This window comes from Drosophila obscura, unplaced genomic scaffold (genome assembly GCF_018151105.1).
Source record: "Drosophila obscura isolate BZ-5 IFL unplaced genomic scaffold, ASM1815110v1 contig_192, whole genome shotgun sequence".
Lineage (NCBI taxonomy): Eukaryota > Metazoa > Arthropoda > Insecta > Diptera > Drosophilidae > Drosophila > Drosophila obscura.
The window spans coordinates 4,568,459-4,594,826 of NW_024542781.1; the positions used below are offsets into that span (position 1 = coordinate 4,568,459).

At 42.8% G+C, this 26,368-nt stretch overlaps 5 protein-coding genes and 1 long non-coding RNA gene across 8 annotated transcripts; 3 read left to right on the top strand and 3 right to left on the bottom strand.

The window, feature by feature from the left end:
* Positions 1-474: 474 nt before the first annotated feature.
* LOC111071064 (ER membrane protein complex subunit 2) lies at positions 475-2,004 on the bottom strand. Its single transcript, XM_022362171.2, has 4 exons — positions 1,874-2,004; positions 1,294-1,702; positions 1,078-1,234; positions 475-1,017 (listed from the first exon to the last, which is right to left on the bottom strand). The coding sequence occupies exons 1-4, from the start codon at positions 1,905-1,907 to the stop codon at positions 736-738; spliced, it is 882 nt and encodes a 293-aa protein (XP_022217863.1). The 5' UTR covers positions 1,908-2,004; the 3' UTR covers positions 475-735.
* A 5,062-nt stretch (positions 2,005-7,066) lies between these two features.
* LOC111071079 lies at positions 7,067-9,701 on the bottom strand. 2 transcript variants are annotated; one of them, XR_005967847.1, is made up of 5 exons: positions 9,564-9,701; positions 9,295-9,504; positions 9,099-9,235; positions 8,869-9,023; positions 7,067-7,232 (listed from the first exon to the last, which is right to left on the bottom strand). It is a non-coding gene; the product is annotated as an uncharacterized LOC111071079 (long non-coding RNA). The 2 variants fall into 2 exon arrangements; XR_002607450.2 differs by lacking the exon at positions 7,067-7,232 and adding an exon at positions 8,734-8,773 and having other exon boundaries at positions 9,564-9,700.
* A 477-nt stretch (positions 9,702-10,178) lies between these two features.
* On the top strand, positions 10,179-12,776 carry LOC111071078 (xylulose kinase). The gene is made up of 6 exons (XM_022362194.2): positions 10,179-10,392; positions 10,771-10,892; positions 10,942-11,769; positions 11,828-12,049; positions 12,130-12,319; positions 12,383-12,776. Exons 1-6 carry the CDS (start codon positions 10,336-10,338, stop codon positions 12,689-12,691), a joined length of 1,728 nt encoding a protein of 575 aa, XP_022217886.2. The 5' UTR covers positions 10,179-10,335; the 3' UTR covers positions 12,692-12,776.
* LOC111071077 (splicing factor 3A subunit 1) lies at positions 12,724-15,938 on the bottom strand. The gene is made up of 7 exons (XM_022362193.2): positions 15,711-15,938; positions 15,411-15,575; positions 15,192-15,354; positions 13,658-15,132; positions 13,421-13,599; positions 13,036-13,206; positions 12,724-12,973 (listed from the first exon to the last, which is right to left on the bottom strand). The coding sequence occupies exons 1-7, from the start codon at positions 15,817-15,819 to the stop codon at positions 12,872-12,874; spliced, it is 2,364 nt and encodes a 787-aa protein (XP_022217885.2). The 5' UTR covers positions 15,820-15,938; the 3' UTR covers positions 12,724-12,871.
* Positions 15,939-16,872: 934 nt separating this feature from the next.
* On the top strand, positions 16,873-21,948 carry LOC111071073 (peroxidase). The gene is made up of 12 exons (XM_022362189.2): positions 16,873-16,998; positions 17,057-17,217; positions 18,406-18,514; positions 18,833-19,163; positions 19,226-19,406; positions 19,547-19,728; positions 19,793-20,376; positions 20,440-20,587; positions 20,652-20,819; positions 20,932-21,049; positions 21,119-21,287; positions 21,478-21,948. The coding sequence occupies exons 2-12, from the start codon at positions 17,130-17,132 to the stop codon at positions 21,509-21,511; spliced, it is 2,112 nt and encodes a 703-aa protein (XP_022217881.2). The 5' UTR covers positions 16,873-16,998; positions 17,057-17,129; the 3' UTR covers positions 21,512-21,948.
* A 444-nt stretch (positions 21,949-22,392) lies between these two features.
* On the top strand, positions 22,393-26,047 carry LOC111071072 (epidermal growth factor receptor kinase substrate 8). 2 transcript variants are annotated; one of them, XM_022362188.2, is made up of 7 exons: positions 22,393-22,543; positions 23,364-23,757; positions 23,815-23,859; positions 23,931-24,812; positions 24,898-25,288; positions 25,365-25,705; positions 25,775-26,046. In XM_022362188.2, the coding sequence occupies exons 2-7, from the start codon at positions 23,365-23,367 to the stop codon at positions 25,886-25,888; spliced, it is 2,166 nt and encodes a 721-aa protein (XP_022217880.1). In that variant the 5' UTR covers positions 22,393-22,543; position 23,364; the 3' UTR covers positions 25,889-26,046. The 2 variants fall into 2 exon arrangements, with proteins under 2 accessions (XP_022217880.1, XP_022217879.1); XM_022362187.2 differs by lacking the exon at positions 22,393-22,543 and adding an exon at positions 23,116-23,208 and having other exon boundaries at positions 25,775-26,047.
* The last annotated feature ends 321 nt before the right edge of the window (positions 26,048-26,368 follow it).

Below are 26,368 nucleotides of genomic sequence, written 5' to 3' on the forward strand. Positions count from 1 at the left end.
AGGTAAATACACGAAGAGAGCGCACCACTCCGGTTCCCACCCACCGCATACTCACGTGCAGTGGCACTCGTAAAGTCACCTGCTATCCGTCATATCTTAAAAAATGTATTTATGGCAGGGAGAATGTGTACAATGTACAATGTGTATTTTGACTCTCTTTACTGTAACGTATGTAAATTGGATCAGATTACAGCTGCCATGGGTATAATCAAACGAATGTGAATATGAATAACCTTTTTTGTTACCAAAATTCAACCAGATTCAGTTTTTTTCATAGCTAACTGTATGGTATTTAAATCGGATACTATATGTATCATAAAGCTGAAGCAGGAGCGATCAACCTGCAAAGGTATTTAAATCTTCAGCCCACAAAGCTAGCATTTTTTTTTTATTTATGCTTTAAGCGCTTGTGTAAGCCGTATGCTATGTTGTTTACTATATTAATAAAAGGGGAACAAAAAAGTTGCAATAACATTTTTCTGATCTTTCCGCACAGTTTATTGCTGAACTATCTTCACGCAGTCAATTTAAGAGTGATTTGATGAGCAGGATTACCGAATTGCTAAACATGATAAATATTAGCTTGGATGCACTGTTTGACTAAATTCTAATTTACACCCGGTATTTTTTTTAATATTTATATTCTTTAATTGTTGAAAACTTATTTTGGAGAATATTTGGAATTTTTTTTAGACACGTTGCATAAATGAATCCACCAATAATTGCATCTTTGGGTCAATTTGACTTTATTTCCAAGTTTCCCAATGCTGCCTCCAATGAGAGAATTAATTTCTCATTGTTTTTGATCGAAGACTGCTTGGCGGTATGGGACGAAACTTGTTCCAGGGCCCACTGTGCCAGCTTTTGCGACTCTTTGCGCTTGGAACTTACTGCTTTAGAATTGGCCAAAAAGTTGCAGCTCAAATAAAGGCCATAGAGGGCACGCAAATTGTGAGGATTCAACTTAAGAGCCTGCGAATAGTACGTACGAGCTGCTTCAACATTCTCAACGCCACCCTGCAAGGAATACAACTTATTGTCCATGTGTTTTTATCGCAAATTATGGAAATAGCTCACCATAGTGTAACGTATCTCTGCGAGTCTCTGATGTATCAAATGGCTGTGGGGATTGTGCAGCAAAACTTCCTCCATGCAAAATGATGCCTTTCCGTACTCGCCCTCGGCCAGGTACATGCTGCACAGCTCGTGCCATGCTTCCTGATCGGACATGAACCTGCAAATACAAAAAATTAGCGTGAATTCCTTTCCACTGTATTATGCAGAAAGTGGTACTTTTTTAAATAATCGTTTAGTTCCTTGATGGCTTCCACTCGACGACCACGCGCCTTAAGTATAGCAATTTTCCGTTTCCGGGGCGCAGCATTTGTCTCATCTTTGGCTATTATGGCATCCAGCACTTCATCGGCCTCGTCATATTGTTCGAGTGCTTCATAACGCATAGCTTTGAACTTCATCACGCGCAGACTACCGGGAAACTCCAGGCTCAGCTGCTTGGTGCAATTAGTGGCAATATCGAATCGCGCCGTATCCAGTGCCGCTATTATCACCTGCTCCAGAATCAGATGTCGCTCATTGCCAGTTTTATGCACTTTGTCCTCGAGTACCGCGACCCAAAGCTGGACAACCTCCTCGCTATGTCGTCCGGTTTCCTCGCGCCACTTTCTAAACTGGTCTCGCACATCTGAAAAGAAATTGGATACGTTTTTACTTTGATTTTCCAGCAGATTTAATTTAAATATTCCTGTATAAAATGTCATTTATATGTGGGTACACATGAACATAGAAGAGACATGCTTAATTCAATTAAAGTCCGATAAAGCCCGATTACTAAACGAAGCACTCAAAACTTTACCTGACCAGCTCATTTCTTCGTAGTTCAGTGACATTTTTACTGAAACGGCTTTCTCAAAAGATAAAATTTAATTTAATTTTTTTTAATTTATGTCAATTGAGAATTGGACAGTGTGACCGCGGACTTATCGACAAAATATACCTTTTGGTCCTGATAAATATACCGAATATTCCCTATTTTCAAAATATACCGTAAATAGACCGATAGAAAACTATTTATTTTTACATTTTCGTTCGAACGAAAGTGACATATTTCACTCGGTTCCCAGTGTGGTCACTGTTTTGTTTCTTTACAAATGGGATCTGTTAAAATTTTAAATTTTGTTTTAATGGAAGGCCGTCATAAACACAAACTCTTATAATCTAAGAATAAAAAAAATTAGATCGTTTTGAGAGGGCAATCTCTTGCCATTTGGCACTATTACTTGGGACATAACATGGGAAATCTTACTTAAAATCTGTCGCTGAGCCTCTAGACTTTTTCCGAAGGGTTGCTTTGTCGGAATTGTGTTGGATGTTGACAGCTTTACATTAAAAACGTCAAACCAGTCGTTTACCAATTGAATGAAGTCTGCCGTTTCGGATGCGCTGCATACATCCAAGCCCAATGAATAACAGTGCTTTAAAGCACTGGCTGTGGTATTTGATAGCAGCTGAGCTGCCAGCTTGACTTTCTGTCTGCCTGCATAGCGCACGTTAAGGTGTTCATTCGTTACTTTCAACAAAACGGAAAGATCCGATGAGGAAGCGTAGTTCAAAGCTTGCCTCACGGCCTGCTGAGATATAACTTTCCCATTAGTCCAATGTGGATGCAGTCATTGGCTTATCAAAGTCAAAATATATCGGGTGCTTCCAAGACTTCCGCAATCCTTGTGCCATTGCGACTTTAACGTAGTCCGATGGCTCTTGCTCTGCTTCCAGAGAGTGACCGTTCCCGTAATTCGACGTGACTTTCATCTCGTCGAAATAAATTATACATATTTTGTCCTCCTCTTCCATGTCGACGTCATTTTCCATCAAGGAGATGACAAAATCTAAAATGCCCGGCTGTATTTCTACTGAGTGCAACCATCTGTCCAAAGTGGATAAGGATGGAAGTGGAAACCCCTTTTTGATCAATTGCTGATACGCCCGGGGACCAGCTGCATGGAGACAAATCGCATTGGACTCTTTTTCCGCCGTTATCAAGTTTTGGGACTTGCGATTTTGTGAAAATGGTATTAAGGGAGTTTCAAGGAGGAGCTTGTTCAAGGAGCTTATCATTTTTGCGTTGTAAATCAGAAACTTTCTTTTGCAAACGCAAATTTTCTAAGGCAAGTCCAGAATCAACAGCTTCTTGTCTGCAAATTACTCATATTAATAACCATAAAATTATAGCTGATATGTATACATACTCGGTTTGCGAGTTGAAATCAGAAACATTGTCACCACAAGCTGATGACCTGTGCTCGGTGAACACTTGTTTAGCTTCTAGCCTCTGCGGTGCGGCATTTGGCATCAGTCGTCTCCGTTTTTTTTTGCATTTTCAGACGAATTGTAAAAAAGTCCGAGTCCTTGAAATTTTTGCTACAAATTTTACTCGTATTCGTACTTGTAAATTTTACGCTGGTGCTCTTTGACCACAGCTCCCTTCTGCTTTTGTCTTGGTACTGAAATATTCCCTACCAAAGTTTTTGACCGGCATAGCATACAATATTTTGTGGACATGTTTATATCTAATAAGGAATTAAAGACATATATAAATAGTACACACAATTTATTAACTAAATGACGAGTTTATTCGTAAGAAATGAAGAAGACAATGAAAAGAATCTTGCGCTAGACAGCCTCTTTCAATAACGTTATATCCATGATCCATGATGTATATAAGGTGGTGTGGTTGAAGGGCAAGTTATAAATAGAATATAGAACATAGAATTTGATTAATTGCAGCGCATAAAAACAGTTTGTAAAGGATATAGCAACCCTCTAGTACCAGGCAACTAGTTCGATACCGGTGCCGAACTAGCTACCATTCTCATGTCCCTAGTTCCGCTTCGTTTCCCCGACAATGTATTTCAGCGGAGAATTTAACACATGCATGTCCTAGGGCGTAACCACCCCTGGGTTCCCGATCGATTACCAGTAGCTAGTTCCGACCTAGTTACCAGTAGATCGTCAGGAACTAGTTCCCGATCGATTACCCTTCGATTACACTAGTCAACACGATTTTTCCTCAAGGAACAAAACGAACTTTTTCTTAAAGATTTGGGGCTTAGAAATGGTTTGATGATATTTTTTTTTTCTATGGCAGAACTTTTTTTAAAGAATTTTTGAAAACTGGTATTTTTTTTAAAGCTTTTTCAGAGGTAACGCTTGTTTTTTTCACATAACTCTAGTATTTACGTCTGGTTGTTAAGAACTTTGCTATTTTGAAAAGGTAATTAAAACAGCTAGAAGTTGAGCCCAAATACTTTGTGATTACCGTCTGGGAAATATAAAGCATTGAAATGCAAAAATGATGATTTTCGTGGGGTATTTTTAACGAAATTTTGACTTTAAAAACTCAGAAAAGTCGAAAAAAAATTATATCTTGTGTTATCTACGACACTTGGAGCTAAAATTCGTTAACCAAACCTAAAATATGGAAAATGAACAAAAATCCTGAGGCGGGCCCAACTGCCAATTGGGAACAAAGGAACGCGATCAGGTACCAAATGTACAACCCTTGCTCGTTTGCTTTGTTCCCAATTGGCAGTTGGGCCCGCCGCCTTCAAAAAGGTATTTTTGTTCATTTTTTCCATTTTTTAGGTTTGGTTAACGAATTTTAGCTCCAAAGTCTCTCCATAGATTTTAATGAGCGATACCTTAAACGACGCCAAATTAACGCACCTATACACAAAAAAATAGAGGACACAAGATATAATTTTTTTTCGACTTTTCCTGAGTTTTTAAAGTCAAAATTTCGTTAAAAATACCCCACAAAAATCATAATTTTTGCATTTCAATGCTTTATATTTCCCAGACGGTAAGCTGAAATCACAAAGTATTTGGGCTCAACTTCTAGCTGTTTTAATTACCTTTTCAAAATAGCAAAGTTCTGTACAACCAGACGTAAGATATTAAAGTTATGTGAAAAAAAACTATCGCTACCTCTGAAAAAAGCTTAAAAAAAAATACCAGACTTCAAAAATTCTTCAAAAAAAAGTTCTGCCATAGAAAAAAAACCATAATTCTTTAAAAAATTTTAAAGCCCCATATCTATCAGAAAAAGTCGGTTTGGATCCTTGAGGAAAAAAAAAGTTCGGTTTTGTCGAGTAGTGTTACCAGCAGCTGGTTGACCAGCAGCTTGCTGGCTTTATAATAAATAAATTAAATACAAAATTGTGTTATATGAATGTTTAATTCAAAATTAAAATATATATTAAAATCTAGCCTAGCCTACACGGTCTCTAATTCATTTTTGGTTTGGTACACCTTTGCTTAAAAACTCGTTTTTTAACCCTCTGCATAGCTTTGCGCATCTCCGGTACGCATTTCCGGGGCTTCGTCTCCAGGAATACATTCTGCGATAATTACACTAGTCAACACGATTTTTCCTCAAGGAACAAAACGAACTTTTTCTTAAAGATTTGGGGCTTAGAAATGGTTTGATGATATTTTTTTATACCCGTACTCAAAAAAGAGTTAAGGGGTATATTAGATTTGTGGTAAAAGTGGATGTGTGTAACGCAGAGAAGGAAACGTTTCCGACCCCATAAAGTATATATATTCTTGATCAGCATCAATAGCCGAGTCGATATAGCCATGTCTGTCTGTCCGTCTGTCCGTCTGTCTGTCTGTCCGTCTGTCCGTCTGTCTGTCTGTCCGTCTTGTTGAGCGCCTAGATCTCAGAGACTATAAGAGCTAGGGGAACCAAATTTTGTTTCCAGACTCATGTGATATCACACTGCTACAAGTGTATTTCAAAATTTCGCCCCGCCCCCTTCCGCCCCCACAAAAGACGAAAATCTGTAGCAGGCACATTTTTAAAGATACGATAAAACTAAAAACGCAGTATCGTAGAGAATGACCATATCTACCAGATTGCCGAATTTAAATCAGATCGGATCATAATTATAGCCAGAATGAAGAAATTAATTTTCAGTTGCTTCCCCTCCCCCTCCCGCCGACAACGCAACGCATTTTCCTTCTCGCTCGCACACTCTGCCGCGTTCAGTGCGCGAGCAACCCCTAGCGGAGGAGATGTAGAATATGAATGGAACATGTACAATCTACATGTTAGATGTAGAATAGACATTGTATATGTAGATGTAGATAGCAGATGTAGCAAAAAAATGTCAAATTTTTTTTTTTTCTAAAATTCTAAAAAATTATAAGCTCAAAAATGTATATACTGACTGAGTACGGGTATAAGTAGAGTCGTGTCCCCAGAAACGACTCACACGTTCCTTCTCGTTTTTTCTATGGCAGAACTTTTTTTTGAAGAATTTTTGAAAACTGGTATTGGGAACCATTGGGAACAAAGGAACGCGATCAGGTACCAAATGTACAACCCTTGTTCGTTTGCTTTGTTCCCAATTGGCAGTTGGGCCCGCAACCTTCCAGAAGGTATTTTTTTTTTCATTTTTTCCATATTTTAGGTTTGGTTCACGAATTTTAGCTCCAAAGTCTCTCCATAGATTTTAATGAGCGATACCTTAAACGACGCCAAATTAACGCACCTATACAAAAAAAATAGAGGACACAAGATATCATTTTTTTTCGACTTTTCCTGAGTTTTTAAAGTCAAAATTTCGTAAAAAATACCGCACAAAAATCATCATGTTTGCATTTCAATGCTTTATATTTCCCAGACGGTAAGCTGTATTCACAAAGTGTTTGAGCTTAACTTCTAGCTGTTTTAATTATCTTTTTAAAATAGGATAAAATAAGATACTAGAGCTATGTGAAAAAAACTATCGCTACCTCTGAAAAAAGCTTAAAAAAAAAATACCAGACTTCAAAAATTCTTCAAAAAAAAGTTCTGCCATAGAAAAAAAACCATAATTCTTTAAAAAATTTTAAAGCCCCATATCTATCAGAAAAAGTCGGTTTGGATCCTTGAGGAAAAAAAAAGTTCGGTTTTGTCGAGTAGTGTTACCAGCAGCTGGTTGACCAGCAGCTTGCTGGCTTTATAATAAATAAATTAAATACAAAATTGTGTTATATGAATGTTTAATTCAAAATTAAAATATATATTAAAATCTAGCCTAGCCTACACGGTCTCTAATTCATTTTTGGTTTGGTACACCTTTGCTTAAAAACTCGTTTTTTAACCCTCTGCATAGCTTTGCGCATCTCCGGTACGCATTCCGGGGCTTCGTCTCCAGGAATACATTCTGCGATAATTACACTAGTCAACACGATTTTTCCTCAAGGAACAAAACGAACTTTTTCTTAAAGATTTGGGGCTTAGAAATGGTTTGATGATATTTTTTTATACCCGTACTCAAAAAAGAGTTAAGGGGTATATTAGATTTGTGGTAAAAGTGGATGTGTGTAACGCAGAGAAGGAAACGTTTCCGACCCCATAAAGTATATATATTCTTGATCAGCATCAATAGCCGAGTCGATATAGCCATGTCTGTCTGTCCGTCTGTCCGTCTGTCTGTCTGTCCGTCTGTCCGTCTGTCTGTCTGTCCGTCTTGTTGAGCGCCTAGATCTCAGAGACTATAAGAGCTAGGGGAACCAAATTTTGTTTCCAGACTCATGTGATATCACACTGCTACAAGTGTATTTCAAAATTTCGCCCCGCCCCCTTCCGCCCCCACAAAAGACGAAAATCTGTAGCAGGCACATTTTTAAAGATACGATAAAACTAAAAACGCAGTATCGTAGAGAATGACCATATCTACCAGATTGCCGAATTTAAATCAGATCGGATCATAATTATAGCCAGAATGAAGAAATTAATTTTCAGTTGCTTCCCCTCCCCCTCCCGCCGACAACGCAACGCATTTTCCTTCTCGCTCGCACACTCTGCCGCGTTCAGTGCGCGAGCAACCCCTAGCGGAGGAGATGTAGAATATGAATGGAACATGTACAATCTACATGTTAGATGTAGAATAGACATTGTATATGTAGATGTAGATAGCAGATGTAGCAAAAAAATGTCAAATTTTTTTTTTTCTAAAATTCTAAAAAATTATAAGCTCAAAAATGTATATACTGACTGAGTACGGGTATAAGTAGAGTCGTGTCCCCAGAAACGACTCACACGTTCCTTCTCGTTTTTTCTATGGCAGAACTTTTTTTTGAAGAATTTTTGAAAACTGGTATTGGGAACCATTGGGAACAAAGGAACGCGATCAGGTACCAAATGTACAACCCTTGTTCGTTTGCTTTGTTCCCAATTGGCAGTTGGGCCCGCAACCTTCCAGAAGGTATTTTTTTTTTCATTTTTTCCATATTTTAGGTTTGGTTAACGAATTTTAGCTCCAAAGTCTCTCCATAGATTTTAATGAGCGATACCTTAAACGACGCCAAATTAACGCACCTATACAAAAAAAATAGAGGACACAAGATATCATTTTTTTTCGACTTTTCCTGAGTTTTTAAAGTCAAAATTTCGTAAAAAATACCGCACAAAAATCATCATGTTTGCATTTCAATGCTTTATATTTCCCAGACGGTAAGCTGTATTCACAAAGTGTTTGAGCTTAACTTCTAGCTGTTTTAATTATCTTTTTAAAATAGGAGTTTTTTAAAATAAGATACTAGAGCTATGTGAAAAAAAGAAGCGCTACCTCTAAAAAAAGCTTAAAAAAAAAATACCAGACTTCAAAAATTCTTCAAAAAAAAGTTCTGCCATAGAAAAAAAACCATAATTCTTTACAAAATTTTAAATTCCCATATCTATCAGAAAAAGTCGGTTTGGATCCTTGAGGAAAAAAAAAGTTCGATTTTGTCGAGTAGTGTTATATGTTTAATTAAATTAAAATATAATAAACACTAGTAGTGTAATTGGTACTTTACCTAGCAATGCTCCATAAAAATCCGAGTGGCTCCTGAAGGCTTTCTTCCCTTGTACCCCATCCACATTATACGCCAGTACTATTTTTTTCGCTTAAAATGAATTTTAAGTTAACGGGAACTCCAGCTGGCTGTAAAATTGATTTTATTGTTGAAATCTGTAAACAGAAGTATTCAAAAAGAAGGATTCGAAAATGAACAGGTCATATTATTTAGAGTTTTAATTTACTTACATAAATGTCTGTATTGATTTTAACATTCTCCTCCATTTTCTTCAACTGAACAGAATTCATCTCCCCCTTCTCCTTTATAAGCTGTTTTATTAAAATAGTTTGATCAGCTTATATTTTTGCAAGGGCGTTCAATTGATCTGAAAGGAATTTTGGTATTAATTTTGCTAATACAAATATTAATCTTTATTAGTCTTACCACGAACAACGGCATTCTTCTGCTGTAGATTTTCTAAAAGTACATATTTAATGACGATTTATTTGGTTGAATTTCCTCATAAACTAATTCTTCCTGTTCTATCTGTATTCCAGTTTCTTCTAATTCTTTTTCTACCAATTTTGTTCCACTTTTATTTCAGTGCACGACGCTAACTTTTCAAGGTTCGATTCCCTGTCACTCTTTCGGAGTCTACGCAAATGCCTTTTGCTCATCATTTTATTCAAAATATGTAATGTCTTGTCACGTACCTGTTGTTTGGCGTTTAATTTATTAATTCGGAGGGTTATTTCTCACTTTTTAATTAAGTGAGAAGTGGAAAAAAATCAACGCACAAAGCAAACGCGCGGAGAACAAATGTATTTTGTTTGTGTACTTTTTTGTCTCTTGCATTCCACGATTGCAAGTACAGTACAGTAAAGTATCACGAATTACTTACCATTTTGGTGCGAGTTACATGTAGTAGCATCAGTAAAAACTAACTGAGTTCGCACTGTAGTCTAACTCTTTTTCGCGGTTTCTTCATAATTCCACGGTTTTACGGTTATTGGTCGACGTCGAAAACAAAGCGAGGGCGACTTCGTGTCTGTTTTTCTGTTTCGACTGGTCGCTGATCGCTTCCCGCGTAACTAGTTGCAGAACTAGTTGCGCGGTAATCGGCGCGGAGCTAATTCGAGAGATCAAGAAATACCCAAAAATATTAAGTCCGATCTTTTGCCTGAACATAAACTCCTTTGAAACAAAAACACAAACAATATAATATAAATAAAATACAAGACGGTGTTGGACACGTCTCTGGTCACACTGTGTTGTACAGTGCTATCATCGATATTTACTTGAAGCATCGATATGTCAATCCATCGCGTAAAAATCATCTCTAGTTGTTTATAAGGCAGCAGCCACATTCAAAATTTCAAGTTTATAAAACAAAAACTTGGTCTACAAAGCGGACAACTTTTGCTGCATGCTGTGAAGAAGCCGTCCATTGCTAGACGAAACCGTGGCGAGCGAGAAGCAAAAACAATGGGTCCTCCGCAATTAGGGCGCACATTTTTGGGCTTCGACTTGAGCACTCAGAAGGTAAAACGGTAGACACTGCCTACGTTGTATTTTGCGTTGCAGAGGCGTGTTGCTCGACTGCTTCTAATCCGTCTGCTTACGCATGCAGCTTCAAGCAAGCGCGTGTTATTGAGAGAGGTCAGACAGCATAGTGGCACACGAATCTCGTAACGGGCAGTTCTTATCAATGACCCCTAGCCGTTCTCTATAGCTTATCTGTAACCGCAATAATAGAGCTATAAGCGTTTGTATTTTTATGCCCGACGCAGATGTGGCCGGTTAACCACCCAAAGAAGTGGAAAGTCGTACAAAATGACGCAATCTTTGACACTAACTTGCCCTTAGAACCTAGTTAGATTCGATCGTTAGTTTTAAGGTGTGTCCAATGACTCTTTTCAGCTGAAAGCTGTTCTGCTGAACTGCAGCCTGAAAGTCGTTGCCTCGGCTGAGGTCAAATTCGACAGCGACTTGCCGGAGTTTCGAACCACTGGTGGAGCCAGCCCCGGACCCAACAAACATGAGTACTAGACTAGACTCCTAAATATGACCTATACATGACCTATTCGTCAGATTCTTTGTGCAGCCAGTGATGTGGGTGAAGGCAATGGACATTGTCTTGGACCGTTTGGTGATGCAGGAGGCCGATTTAAGCACCGTTGCAGCCATCAGTGGGTCGGGACAGCAGCATGGCTCCTTGTACTGGTCCAGGCACGGCATTTCAGCATTGCAAAATCTTGATCCCGAAAAGTTTCTCCACGCACAAATCGATGACTCGGCATTTGTGGTCAACCGCACGCCCATTTGGATGGATGCGTCCACCACCAAGCAATGCCTGGAGATGGAGACTGCCATTGGGGGGCACACCCAGATGGTTCAACTGACGGGCTCCAAGTGCTACGAACGATTTACGGGCCCTCAGATACGCAAGATCTACCAGCAGCGCACGCATGCCTACGAGGATTCCCAACGAATCTCACTGGTCAGCAGCTTTTTGGCCTCACTCTTTTTGGGAGCTGTGGCACCGATCGACTTCAGCGATGGCTCCGGTATGAACCTACTGGACATCCGCGAAAAAGCCTGGTCCAAGGCCTGTCTGAATGCATGTGCCCCTGACCTAGACGAGCGTCTTGGTCAGGCGGTTAGTGCCAATACGGTCCTTGGCAACGTTTCAGAATATTTTGTGAAGCGCTTCTGCTTTCCGGCCTCATGCACAGTCGTCGCTTGCACAGGAGACAATCCATCGGCCTTGGCAGGAATGCTACTGGACAATGCCTGGTTGAGTGTATCCCTTGGCACTAGCGACACTTTAATGATGAGTTTTGAAAAGCCGCCCATCTGGGAGGAGGGCCATGTGTTGTGTCATCCAACGCAGACGGACGAGTTCATGGGACTCTTATGGTAGGCCGTCCACCACTTATGGATCCAACGACACACTAATGTACATTTTCTCATTCAGTTTTAGAAATGGGTCTTTGGTCCGTGAGGCCATGAACAATGTGGAGGCTGGAGGAAATTGGGTAAAGTTCAACGAGCTGCTTGAGTCGACACCGCGGGGAAACTTTGGCAATATGGCCATGCACTTCAACGACATGGAAATTATTCCCAAGGCAAAGGGCACATTGCGATGGAACAAGGATTGTTTGCACAACTCCCCGGACGCTTCCAAGGGTGTAATTAAGTAAGCCATTGAATATTTAGATTAAGCAGCTGGACATATATTCTAAACATGTGACTTACCAATTCGTTCTGATTGAACAGATTTAGCTCACCTCAAATCGAAATTCGTGCCTTAATCGAGGGCCAAATGCTGCATCATCGAGCTGTTGCCGAAGACATGGGCTTTCAGTTTGGAACAGACACGAAAGTCCTTGCTACTGGCGGAGCGTCCATAAACCAGTCTATTCTGCAAGTTATCGCTGACGTGTTCAACGCGCCCGTCCATATTCAGGTAAACTCGTGTCTCCATTGCCCTTTGCAATGCTGCAATATTATTCAAATTGCCTTTTTTCAGACCGAGAGTGAGGCTGCCCTGATGGGGGCCGCTTACAGAGCATCGTATGCTCTGTATCGGCATGAGCTTGATCAAACGGTGCCTGCCCTCAGCTATCGCGACCATATCCTCAGCCTGACGTCCAACAATCTGCAGCTTGTCTGCGAACCACACAAGGACAGCGAAGCAATTTACGCACCAATGCTGGACCGATACCGCGACATGGCGGGCATCCTGCAGAGCGGAAACCTATGTGCGAACGGAATCCAAGGCCACATTTTGTACTCCAATGCATTCCCGACTTACTCTTTACTTTTATATTCCACCTGACACTAATAAGTAGGACTAAAGTGCAATTAACAAAATTCTGTGATCGAGAATTTATTAATTATTAAAAATGTATGAGAAACCATAACTAATCAATCTCTATACATGGAGCACAGAAGTCTCTGCACACAACTATGCTGGGGTGCGACCTACTCGTCCGATTTGTTCTCCGGGTCATAAGGCTTACTTCTTGCGGCCGCCGCGCTCCTTCACCTGCAAATGCACCGTCATCCCGTTCAGGAGATTGTAGAACGCCATCGAATTGCTGTCTTTGAAGAACATTCCCTGAAAATCGAGGCACATGTATATAATTCAGTCTACCCAAAATACAAAGGCTCAACGCTTACCTCGTAGAAGATTTTCTGCTTGGCCGGCGGCATGCCTGTTTCATCTTGCAGCTTGGCCTTGAGGTTAGCGATCGGGTCAGTGAGTGCCAGTGTTACAGCGATCATCTGTCCGTTTAACTTCCACTCGGACTTATCCGAGTTCGGCACATGAACCTGGATGGTGACGGGGCTCTGCAAGAAAGCGGAAAGGGCATACAATATTAACCATTTTTTCTTGGACCGTCCAGTGGTAACATGAAGCACCAAGATGAGTGTGTGCAAAGTCATTGAGAAGATGCGGCAGATGAAGCTGACCGAAAATGTAAATGGCTTACAAGTTCTTCTGTCTTAGAGTTTTAGACATGTGTCCAAGTAAAAATGGTAAGTAAAACAGACGGTAGCTGACCTTGTGCGTGGCAATGAATTCCGCTTCCGGGATTAGATTGTCCTCGGATCGCAATTTCTTTGTGGGCGGCTCATCCTCCACGGACATAAGATCGACAGGCGGTGCAGGTGAGATTTGCGAGGGTCCTCCAGTGGGCTGCATGTTCATATAGCCTCCGGTGCCAGGGCCAAAGGGAGTTTCTGCAAGAGAAACACGTTTATCCAGGATATTGGGTATTGTATATCATTTACTACATACGCATCATCAGAGGTCGCAGTTGCATCATCATGACCGGATTGGCCTGCGCCTGGGGCTGCTGGTGATGATGGGATGGATGCTGGTGGGTCTGGTGCTGCGGCGTTGATTGGTGCTGCTGCGGCGGATGATGATGGTGCAGATTGTGGTGCGCGTGGTGGCCACCTCCTTGATGGTGCTGACTCTGCCCATGGCTGTGCTGGGGCTTGGAAGACGGCTGCGGCGGAGCTGATAGCGTTGCTTTGTTTCCCACAGGCTTGGGGCCAATCTTCTCCTTTTCCTCATCTGGCAGCAGTCCCTTGACCTTGTGAATTTGATGGATTTGGTCCTCCAGAGTGATGTTTGCACGTGCTGCTCTAGTGGCGGCCTCCACACTGGAAGTGTGGCCGTCCCAGGTAACGCGATCATCCTTTTTGGTCTCTTCTTCGCCAAGTTTTTTTCCAATGACCGTTTCCTCGTCGCCAACACCAAAAATATCGGTACGCCGCTCTGCTAGCTGCTTCAGGCTTGCCTCGATGGCAGTACCAGCAGCAAAGACATTGTCCTGGTTGATTTTCTCGACAGTGTGCTTGTCCCGCTGTTCCACCCATCGCGGATCCAGTAGACCAATGCGCATGTGCTCCGACACCTTGGATGCCGGGATCTTTTCGCCAGTAATTGGAGAAATAAGGTACTCGTCCGTGGGCAAGGGCGCTGCCTTGGGTTGGGTGGCCTTAGGGTCGTACTTCTTGACCACAACCTTGTCGTGGGTCGGCGGCAGCATTGGGGCCACCGTGGGCTGCAGCTTGGCCGCAGGCGTGTCCTCGTCACTCGACGCTTCGTCCATGTCCTGCACCTGAGTATTGTCCCGTTTGGCGCCAACCGGCTGGCTGTACGAAGAAACGTTCTTCATTTGGATGCCGACTCTGTTCTCCATTTGCGAAAGCTTGAGGCCACTCTCCAAATGGCTAGCCACCTGTGAGTCGTCTTCTTCGTCGGACTCGATTTGCATTTCTATGTCTCCCTCCTCTTCCATGAGGCGCTCCTCCATAAGCACTCGGGCACCTACCTCGTCTGGATTTGTAGGCGGAGGAAAGTTGCCGGACTCGAATGGTTGATAATCCACGGTCTCTACAACTACAAAATCATGCCAGTCAATCTGGGCGTATGCCACACGCTCTCTCTCAATTTTTTCCTCTTCTCGACGCCTCTGCGCCTCCTGGTGGCGTTGCCAGTTGGCGCGGTATTTCACCTGCTCCAGTACCTGGTTCATGCTGCTACGCCCGGGGGCGCTCTCTGTGCGAAGCTTTCCGAGCAAATCCTTGGGCGGAATTAGCACTTTCGTATACTGCTCCAACAACTTTGTGAAGTACTGAAAGAGCGAGTGCTGAGGTCTCAGAAAATCAAATTGAAAGTTTCGCTGCTCCCGACTCATCAGATTGGTCAGAAACTGCCGCCCGTTGCGGGCCACAAACTGAGCAGTTAGCTTCACAATGTCTCTGAAAGGAATTCAAATATTAAGTAGGGTGCCATTGATTCTTGGTCGACAGTCACTCACAAGTCCAAAGCCGAAATCGAGGGGGGGTCAGCAATAAACTCAAACTCCTGTGGAGGCTCCTTGGGTACAAATTGCTGCTCCACCACTTGCTTCAAAAGTTCCTGCTGTCGCTGCTGGGCAGCACTAGTGACCGCCAGTTGTTTGACGGCTGTTATCCCGGCATCTGAAATAGGATTCACATAACATAACGCGTCGCAACTGAGTGGTGTCGTTTCTTACCATTTCCCTCTCGAAACTCGTTCACCTTGTGCCTATAGTAGGCGTGATAGGGATCTCCACCGTTCAAAAAGTTGAACTTTGGGTTGCCCAGCTCGTTTTGCCGAATGCGTGCCTCAAACTCGGGTCCATTGCGTGCCACAAAGCTTGCGGTCTTGTCAACGATATCTAATTTTTAAACTTTACTTACTGAGTATGTGGAAAACAAATTATACTGGCAATAACGTCAAAATATGTATGTATACTAAGACAAGTATAAATGGATAAAAAGGGTATTGCATTGTATTGTTTTGTAAAGGATGCTTCTAACTTCTGGTGGCGGATATATAATGCCAATAATTGGTCCGGACATTGGCTTCGATTGGTCATTTCCGAACTGCTCGTCGGTGGCTTCTGCATCTAGAGTTGGCATTGCAATTGGAAACTCTTTATTTTATTGATGAATTGATTAATTTGATTTGTTTTCAATTTATTTTGTACGTTTGTTTGGATGAAAATATGCTGCTTTTCGTGGAGATTAGAGATGGAAAATGGTCGATAGAAATCTGTTTTGAAACCATCATTTTCTCTATCGATGTTAGTCATATATATATCGCTAGCGTCCGAGTGTGACCAGGTGTACACACACTACGGTTATACTGGAGTGCAGTCAGCTGTGTTTTGATTAAAAATTAATACTGTTGACAATTCAAATTCAGAAAAGTAATGTAGTGGGTCGCACAGTTTAAACGGGGCTGACAAGACAGTGATGGACCAAATAAGTTGTCCAATGCAGAAGTGTGGAAGAATATTCCTCTAAAATACTATTAGGTGACCTTCGGAAGGAAGAATCAAGAAAGTTTGGAGTTGTTTCACAAGATAATTCGAGCCGATTCAGATGAAAGAACAGCCAAATCAATTGACTAAAAGGTTCAAATTGATTTCCTGGTCATGGCGTCAATTTGTTGGAGTGCGCGTGGGATAATTGTATTTTGTTATCTTCAAAAAGGTAGAATGGAGTAGCTTAACTCGCACTATAAACAGGAGCTATAATAATGTTCTAGAAAAAGTGTAGCGAACTAAAGGGATAATAGTTTTCACAAATTTTCTGGCTTTTCGTTGGTAGGCAGAGTACTTTTGGTATTACCCTCTTAAACATTATGGGTTATACATTATATACATATTTGCATATGTATGTATATAATAAACTGTTTGACCAAAAATTTATTAGATCGGATAGATACTTTTGTGCTACGAGTATACTAATGCTGGCAGCTGGGCAGCTGTAAGGGTGTTTATTCCGGATAGCTCTATCCAATTTGAACAATTTTCTACTAAGTGCCCTAGCGGGTGCCTTACAGTCGCAAGGCAAGTCGACTTTGTATTGCCGAGAGAGAATTCGCTCGCAGTCTGATTATGACGTTCATTGTGCCTGATAAATGATCGGCTCAGCGGTTCGAGCTTGTGGAAATTTTCATGTATTCAGTAGTATATGAGCCGCTCTCAACCGTTGACGTCTCAATCAAATGATCGGAATAGCTCTGAGTAGCTTCTTTTGAAACGCAGTTCGGGATACTTCCTTATCAGTCATTTGCTACGTGACTTATTACATGTACTTAATTATTATTATTAATTAAATTAAATTTATGTGCTGAACCGTGTTTTTGTAGGCGCATCTTGTGAATCACATAAAAACACATTTTTATTGTTTGAGGCATCCATTCTCAAACAAAGAACAGTGAAATGTGTCTAAACATCTACCTTTGCATGCTGACGATCGTAATAGGAACGTCAGTATCTTCATTGACTAATCGGCTGGAGCTTCCACATCGTAAGTCACAGAACTTGAGAAATATTTTCTGGCACCCAGACATCTAGAATTTTTTAATGTGTATTATTGGAACTTTGATTTGGTATTAGAACTACTATAGTTGTTTAAAAATATTAAAATTATATTGATTTACTTTTAATTCGTATAATCAATTTATACTACTTATAATGTAATATAAAAAAACAGACACAAGGGACTTCGACCCTATTTGTGTAAATACTAAGTATATTCGTATTTTGTCTTTCTTTAAAGACTTCTGTGACGCAGATCATGAATATATAAAAATATATAAAAAATATCGACTAGCCGATGTTCGTCAAGCGGCGTTGATTCGCAGTTCAAATTTCCCATAGACGAAGGACAATATTTATTGTCAATATGTATTCATGCATATCAATTCAACTGATAATGGGCGAATTCTCTTCGTTCGGATCATTTTGTTAAAATAAGATCTAACCCTGTTCCACTTGAAGCAGATTCACAGATGAGAATGAAAGCGGCTTTCCTGAGATGTTACATTTGACATGAGAGTGTGGACTGAAAATGTGCGATCAGTTGGAATACTTTATCTACATACATATGTATGTATGTATGTATGTACATACAAGAAGGAATTTGCGGTCTTAAAGCCGTACAATGCCATAGACAAATTTAAATACATTTTTTAAATGTCCACTTAATAAAAGGACTGACCTAGTGGAAAACTCTCAAGACGTTGTTCCGAAAAGTTAAGACGCCTTTGTGTATTAAGAATTTTCTTTTTTTTTATTGTCTTATTAACATTCCATAATATCTACGCACTTTCCGCGTGACGAGAAAGAGAAAGTCTGCATCATTCTATCATCCTCGTAGCTACTTAGGAAAACTGGTGCATGGCTGCAAATTATAATTTAGTTCGAAATGTCTGGTACAGCAAGAAAAATACAGGAAACCACTAAAATTTGTTGTCAGATCTTGTTAATTGGGTCCCCAAAATGCATGTGGCATTAGATGTACATATGTATACTCAGCATACCCACGTATATATGTATGTAGTCGAGCCCGTTATGGAGTCCGAAACGTCTGGTTTTAATGCATATCTAAATATGTATATACATATATGATACAGGCTTAATGTGATTTAACTCAATAACATGAGGAATATATTATTTTATATTGTATTTATGTTTGATTTAAAATTTTTTTTAGCACGACAAGCTTTAAGTCTGGATGTACAAGCGCAATTAGACGGGCTTTCATCAGAAAAATGGCAAGAGTTCGTAAGCTCTGGCCTGGACTCGATCAACAGACAGAAACGGTTCGTAAAAGTGCATTCGAAAATACAAAAGCATTTCAGAATAACCTCGGAAGATTTAATCACGCCAGAATCGCTATCACATACATATGTACATTTGTACATGTGTATGTATGTAACTGTCATTAAATAAGAGGAAGAAAGGAGAACTCAGTTTCCAAAAATAATCCAACTAATATAAGACCAAAATCCATTTCCGTTTTCCCGTCCGCCTGTTTATTTTCAAGCTGGTACCTCACCTTTGTAGTTATCTCTTTAGTTATGTCCTGCAAGTGTGTAATAAATAACAAATACGAGTCAATTCTCGACGTGTCATTTCAGACTGGAGGAAAATCTTCTCAGCTCAAAAATTACCGTCCAAAACGGAAGTCTCTCGCATGTGCAACTACTGGATACATTGCCCAACAGGGCGTCAAAGGAAGACAGTGAAATTGCCCTAAAGATTCTCAAGTCTAGCCTCTTCGTCTATAACACCCAGTGCCTGCCCCATGCCATTGAAGGGGACGAGTGTCGAGCGTATCTGGAAAACAAGCCCCTGCCTGAGGGCAGCGTTCTTCGATCCGAATGCCTTATGCTGCTGAAAAGCAAGAGGGATGGTCATCATGCCTTCAGGAGACTGCTTGACCACCACTACAAGAACGGATTCTATGAGGCACGTTTTGGAAGTTGGCGTCGACTAGCAATGACTTCACTTATATCCGTTGATGATTCCAGATTTTTACAGAGGATCGCCTGCCTACTGCATGGTCAATTAGTATGGGGCTTTATGAGCCCGACAACATTCAGAAGGCCGAACTGGCGCGTGACCACGAAAATGGAAACCTTAATTTGGGAATCGCGCAGTGGGCCCAGTTTTTGGAACACGATCTCAGCAAGCCCGTCTCACAATCGATGAGTAAGTTAAAATCCAGGACCGATTGGCGTTTGGCATAGATGGATGCTGAACTTCATAGTCTAGTTCCACAAAGGAGACTACGACTCTGAGTTTCAGCATCATCTAAAGAGTATTTCATTAAAAGATTTCTGTTTTCGCAGGCAATGGATCTCCGATAGAGTGCTGTAACCAGGATCAGAACAAGCTTCAACCAAGGCACTACCATCCGGCCTGTGCGCCAATAACATCCGAGGCCAGCGGGAAGTACGGCAGGGCAAACTGTCTCAACTATGTCAGGAGCGCCCTCGCGGTCGGCGGTTGCACCTTTGGCGGCGCTGAGCAGGTGCGTAAAATTTGATTCTTGGCTTGCATGTATGATTGATGTGCTGATTCGTATCCGCCAATAGCTCAACCAGGCCACAGGATACTTGGATTTGTCCCAACTATATGGCTTCACGCCTGATGACGAGAGGAAGATGAGAACATTCGTTCGCGGAACCCTGAAGTCAACATCGAACGGGGCACACCTAAATGACCTTCTACCGACGACCGCCGATACGGACGACAAAGGACACTCGTTCTGTGCGTGGGGGGCTAGTGCAAATGCAACATGTTTTGTGGCAGGCGACTCGCGGGTTAACAGCAGTCCCTACTCCATATTGGTTTACACAATCTTCATGCGAAACCACAACCGCCTTACCGCCGAGCTGATGAAGCGATATCCCAACTGGACCGATGAGCAGCTTTTCCAGTCGGCCAAGGCGGTAAATGTGGATATCTATAGGCGCGTGATCATGAGGGAGTGGCTGCCGGAAGTGCTCGGATCGCAACTGGCCGCAGAGGTACTAGCCACCCGTGAACCAATCAGTCGCCAAAGCGCTCCCGAGATATCCAACGAGTTCGGCGTGGCTGCCAGCCGCTTCTATTTCTCAATGCTACCCAGTGAGCTCCACAACCTGGCCAAAAATGGCGACGATGACTATGTTCGAAAGTAAGTTTCTTCAGTATATCACTGACTGCTTTACATTTGTACTTATGTGTCATTAATTTCCAGCCAAGTGCTGCCCTCTACTGACATTTTTGTGCTGAAGGACGAAATTTTCAGGCCCCGACTTTCGTACACGGCGAAAAAGCTAGACGAAATCCTGCATAGTGTGCTCAATCAGCGTGCCATGAAAATGGATTCCTCCTACGCGGGTGGTGTAAGTTATAACACACATCAATCGATTCAAAGCTCTAAGGCCTTGTCGCTTGTCGCCCTTCCAGGTCGTTTGGCACGAGAACACGAAACCAACCCATGCTGATATTCTAGCGTTCGATGTTCAGCGAGGCAGGGACCACGGCCTCCAGCCCTATTATAAGTACTTGGAAGTGTGCAGCCAGGTTGGACGAGTGACTGGATGGAGTGATTTCGAACAACTTATACCCAAAAATGTAGGCATAGTTTTAGTATTTGCATGAGGATATCGTCATCGCACTTACATACAAACAAATTGCTATCCTTCCTACAGTCAAATCTACATGAATAATTGTTGTCCATTGAAAGGTTTTGGATAAGCTGAAAAACATCTATGCCAATTGGACTGATGTGGACCTAATTGTGGGCGGTATCGCAGAACGAACTGTGAACGGAACTGTCGGTGCCACCTTTGGCTGCATCCTTTGTAGGCTATCGTACAATATAATACCCTGTTCGTATATGTTCTGTCCTTTAATCCATGTGTTCATTTCAGCCGAGCAATTTGCGAAGGTGCACCAGCGACATCTGCAAGAGCCAGATCTCCCGGCCTGGGCCGCCTCGTTGCTGGAGGAGTATCGGTACATGAACGGAAGCAAGCTCTTGTGCCTGAACTCAGAGTTGAGGGCTACGCCACAGAATATCTTTCAGTTGCCTTCCGCAAGGTCAGTGTATGTCGGTGGTGACGTCGCGCAGGCGCTTCTCCTGGTGCTCACAACAACAGAAACAACATTTGTCACCTGTTGGCTGAGCTGAGTCATAGCTGCAATGCGTGTACTTTGATTTAAATTGATATCTACCCGCAGTAATCACCTACCAATTACCTAATCATTGATTTTGTTCCCTTCTTCACAGCAATCTACTGATCGATTGCGACAATGTGGTCTAGCGGACGACGAAGAAAGAACCGGGCCCGAACACCAAGAAGATTTTACAATTGGCTTCCAAGCTCACATAATTTCTAAATAGTTTGATACTGATCGAGGACGCATACTCTTCCCGATGGCAAGGTTTTACCCTTGTTGCATATATATTTTAAATCCTAGCTGACAAAGGATCAATATCTTCCATCTAAAGTCACATTTCCATATGAGCGAATGTTCATTTTTTTGTGGTTTGTTTTGAAACAATAGTAAAAATATCCAAATGTAAAGAAAATGTAAGATCTCGGTCATAAAAGAGTCGTCACATGCCAGCAAGTGTCGTGATGGACGTGATGGAAAATTCGCACTCAGAGACACTTTTGTGGAATGGAAGATATCTTTTTTACTAATCAATTAAAATAAGTTTATCTGTATGCATGGCAAATATATTAGTACGAGTGTACCACGCTCTATGTTATCCAGACGGGGTGGGGTGCAGACCTTTCATTCTGTTTGCAGATATGCTAAAAATGTTTAAAGGAATTCGTAGCATTGATATCTAGCGCCGGCACCTGCTTATCTAACACTGACTCGTTGATTGGGTGTTTTGGGTTTCATGGGCGACTGCTGACCGTTTGATGCGATCACCTTGTGCGGCCGATACGGGGGCGCTCTGTGGTTCTTATTTCTGTTATTTTTCAGCAAGAACGGTCGGAGCGGAGCTGATAAGATTGCCAATAGTTCCAATGTGTATCAAGCGATACACAGTACAATCGCAGCACAGGCGACCGCAGAGATAAAACGAACTTTTGCTTTTGCTTTTGCCATTGCCATTGCTGGTCTCGAATCTCGAACATACACACAACTGAAGCAATTTCAGGCAATCAATTAATAGACGGGACGGTGTGCGTGGAGAGCCAGCCAGCTGATACCACGCCGACGCGTTGGTGTGTGGGCCCTGCCATAACCAGTTAGTTTGAGTTCGAATTTGATTCGCTGCGGGTCGAGAGTGGAAGTTTTGGCCAGGAGCATCGTAGGAAATCGTGTGAAGCCACAAGGTAACCTAACCAATCGCTCGTCCCGCGTGCCAGTATTCGTATCTTGACTCGTAAATCAAGATCCAGAATATGGGCCAAAGTCTGCTCTCCCCAGCAAACCCCTTTGGCGATACCATTGTTTATTTAGTATCTTGAGGATCTGATGTCATGCCAGCAGAAGTAATAAATCTGCAAAAGCTTTCACTAATTGCACGATAATCACAAACAAAATAATGACTATTTACTACTCATATTCTTCGATTCGGGTCTTTATGTAATGGGCTTTCATTAAAGATTGCTTCATGTGCCAGGAATTTCCTGGCGAGTGTGAGTGTGATAGCTGGAATTGTACAACAATCCAGCAAGGTGCAAAGCCAGTCGAAAAGTGGTGCTCAGTTTCTCTTATCTAATCGGAGCAGGCAGCCTACTCTGTCGTATGTCGTATATAGGCCCAGGCCTCAATTGAACCATATGAATCTATCCTATCCACATATGTACATACATATGTACATATGTGTATGTATTCATGTATGGTTTATATAAATAAGAATGCAAGAGAACGATCTTTCACTTACAATAGTTTCTCTTAACGCTTTGATTTCGCTTGTTGTGCCGCACGTAGGCAAAATGGTCAAAGCAGGCTACAGAACCTTGAAATATTTCCGGCCCATATCAGTTACGAATGGGTAAATATCCAGAGAGATAGGCCAGCAATTATTATAATATACAATAATAGAGAATAGATAAGTGGCTGACTCAGTCGGAACATTATTTGGTCCCTGCAATGCCACTCTCACCTGTGCACTGCATTGGACTCTACATTCTGTTGCATTTTCTGCAGGATGCCACGTAACGGCTATGAGAATGGAGTCCCATCCAAAGACCTGGCGAACGGTGACTATGATGAGATAAAGCCTACATATGCATTGGAGCACTTAGCCACTTTCAAGCTGAAAAATGAGGCGGAAACAAAGCAGCCAAAGGAGAAGATCAAACTGCTTATTGAACTGGACAAGACGGGGGGCATTTGGCCTCACAAGATGTTTATGAGCTTCAACGGCCAGTGGCTGGTGATGCTGGACAACGAAATGAGGGAGATTGAGAACTTCCCCGGCAGCCTGATCACGGAGCCCACCGCGTTTATTAGCGAGGATCCGCAGGAGGCCTACAACAACATCTTGATATTTTCGGTTCCTGGTATCTCGCTGGGCAATACCGAGATGCACATCTTCCAGGTGAGCACTGGAATCCCCTAATATATTTCCATGCTACATACTCCACATCTGCTGTAGGTGGCCGATGTGAGCTCTGTGAACTTGGTGGAAGATCTGCGAACGGTAAGCATAACACTCAGGCACACTGACAGTCGAAATTTTCTTGAAACGCTGCATTCCTATGGCTGTTGTAGCTGAGCAAGGGTACGCCCGTCACGATCGACCGGAACAAAACACCCATTCGCTTGCCCAAGCCCGATCGACCCGGTAACCAGCAACCCAAGGACCAGTACGGGATTGCGGCGGCCGTGGCCGGAATTGCTGCCGAGAAGAATGCGCTGGATCGCGGGCAAACCGAACGGGATGTCCAGGTGATTAACCACTGTTTTGAGGACATCGAGCGGTTCATGGCGAGGCTCCACTACGCGGCCGAGGCTCTGAACGAGCTCAAGTTGCGCAAGGAGCAGCACAATCCTCACGGAGAAGGTCTGCTCGTACTGCGGTCGCGTCCACCCATTGAGAGCGAGTTCCACGACATCCTGGCCAAAGTAAAACTAGCTCTTATCTACTCTGTCAAGCTGCAAAACCACTTCACAAAGAGCTCGGATCCGATCCACAACGTTTTCATTTCGCTGCAAACCATTGTGACTGTCTGCAACGACATCTACTTAGACGCCAAGCTGCCGGAAGGGGTCGTTAATCCGCTGCTGCGACGCGAAACCATTACCTTCCTCAGCGGAACGCTGGACTCAAACGAGAAGCAGCTGTGGCACAGTCTGGGACCCAACTGGACGGTGCCGAAAGATCAATTCAAGGACCACAAGAGTTCGTATCACCCTATTTTCTACGACGACTGGTCTCCGGACTGGGTTGTGGACGAAGAGGTGCAGTACCTTGCGCCCGCACTAAAGAAAACATCAACGCCCTCACCGATACCACTGCCTCCGAGTCCGGGCGGTAATCGCACCTGGCTGAATCGGTTGGAGAGCCGCAATGTCAAGATCGCGGAGGTGGCCTACAACAAGTCGGCTACCAACGACAAGGAGCTGAAAGTAACGAAGGGCGAATACTTGGAGGTATGCAATTCCAGTCCTCTCAGCTTCACCCCCGTCTATGGTAGTCAGTCAACGTAAACTCCTGCAACTCCCTCTCCATTCGCAGATAATTGACGACTCCCGCAATTGGTGGAAGGCGCGCAACTCCTACGGAAATATTGGATACGTGCCTAACACCGTGCTGACGCCGTATAACTTTGAGCACGGTGGTGTTTCCAACGGCCGCGACACGGAGTCATTGGCTTCAATGTCGCTGCAGGAGAACGGCGAGTCCAGTGAAGCCAACAATCCTCTGTACCGCAACACCATGACCTTATATGCGGCACCAACAGACCTGGAGCAACAGCAGCCAGTGGGCGGCGTGAAGGTCATGCCGCGATCGTACTCCATGCCCAATGTTCCCATTCCCCCACCAATGCCGCCGGCGGGCGAAAGCCAGCCAACAACTCCAAGTGGCACCCTCAAGCGCAACATGGCCGCGGCAGGAGCCCTGGCAGGTAAGTCCTTATATCCATTTCATGCTCGTAGCATTTACTTATAGTACGAGTATGTGGCTTCTGTCTCGCCTCACAGCGATGCGTGCGCGCAACGACTGCGATGCTGTGGATGATTCCTTCATTTTGCAGGACGATGTGAACGACGAACTGCGCCTCATGCTGCAGCAGCGGCAGAGGCGTAAGGACCTCGAAATCCTGAAGACGCCTGAAATATTCATTACCCAGCACTCCAAGCCCAGGGAGGTGGAGGAATGGCTGCGAGGCAAGGGCTTCTCCGACAACATAATCAAGCGTCTGCACTCCCTCAGCGGCGAGGAGATCTTCGCCCTCTCTCCGCACACCATCGAAAGCTACTTCGGGCAGCGGGAGAGTCGTCGTTTGATATCCCAGATCGTGCTGCAAAAGAACTTCTGCGAGGTGAGCATGGTAGCCCTCTCTCTCTCTCTCTGAGCCCGTCTTATTCAGTATTCTTCTCTGCCATTGCAGTACAAAACCATCCGCTCGTCAGAGCTATCCGCCAAGCTGGCTCGCGCTCGTCAAAAGGCTGACCAATCCAACGGCAATGGCAACGGCAACGGCAACCCCAACGAAGTTTTCTAATTACATATTTTGATTGGAATAGCCTTGGTGCACAGCGAACTGGACCGGTGCTCAGATGCGCTCTGGTTGTGCCATTTATTTATTTATGCATAGCAATCTTTCATCTATTTTAAAGTTTAAACAATCAATGTTTACTAAAAGCCATTAAAATATTTTAGAACCAAATGCATGAAAACTATCCTTGAGGGCCGATTAGCGCCTAGTTCTCAGAGAAACAGATAAAATAATCGAAATTCGACATAAATCATATTTCAGATATGTACATACATATATTCTGACTGAGTGCCGGGTATAAGAGTAGAGTCGCGGCAACTGCTGCGACTCACAACGTTCCCTCTCGTTGGATTTTATGAAATTGCATATAACAGACGAAGAAGCATTTGTTTGATGATACATATGTTTATATGTATATGTTTAATAGTAGCCATCAGGCTGTGAATACTTGGTTACCGGATACTAAGGTATATAGAGCTACTAACT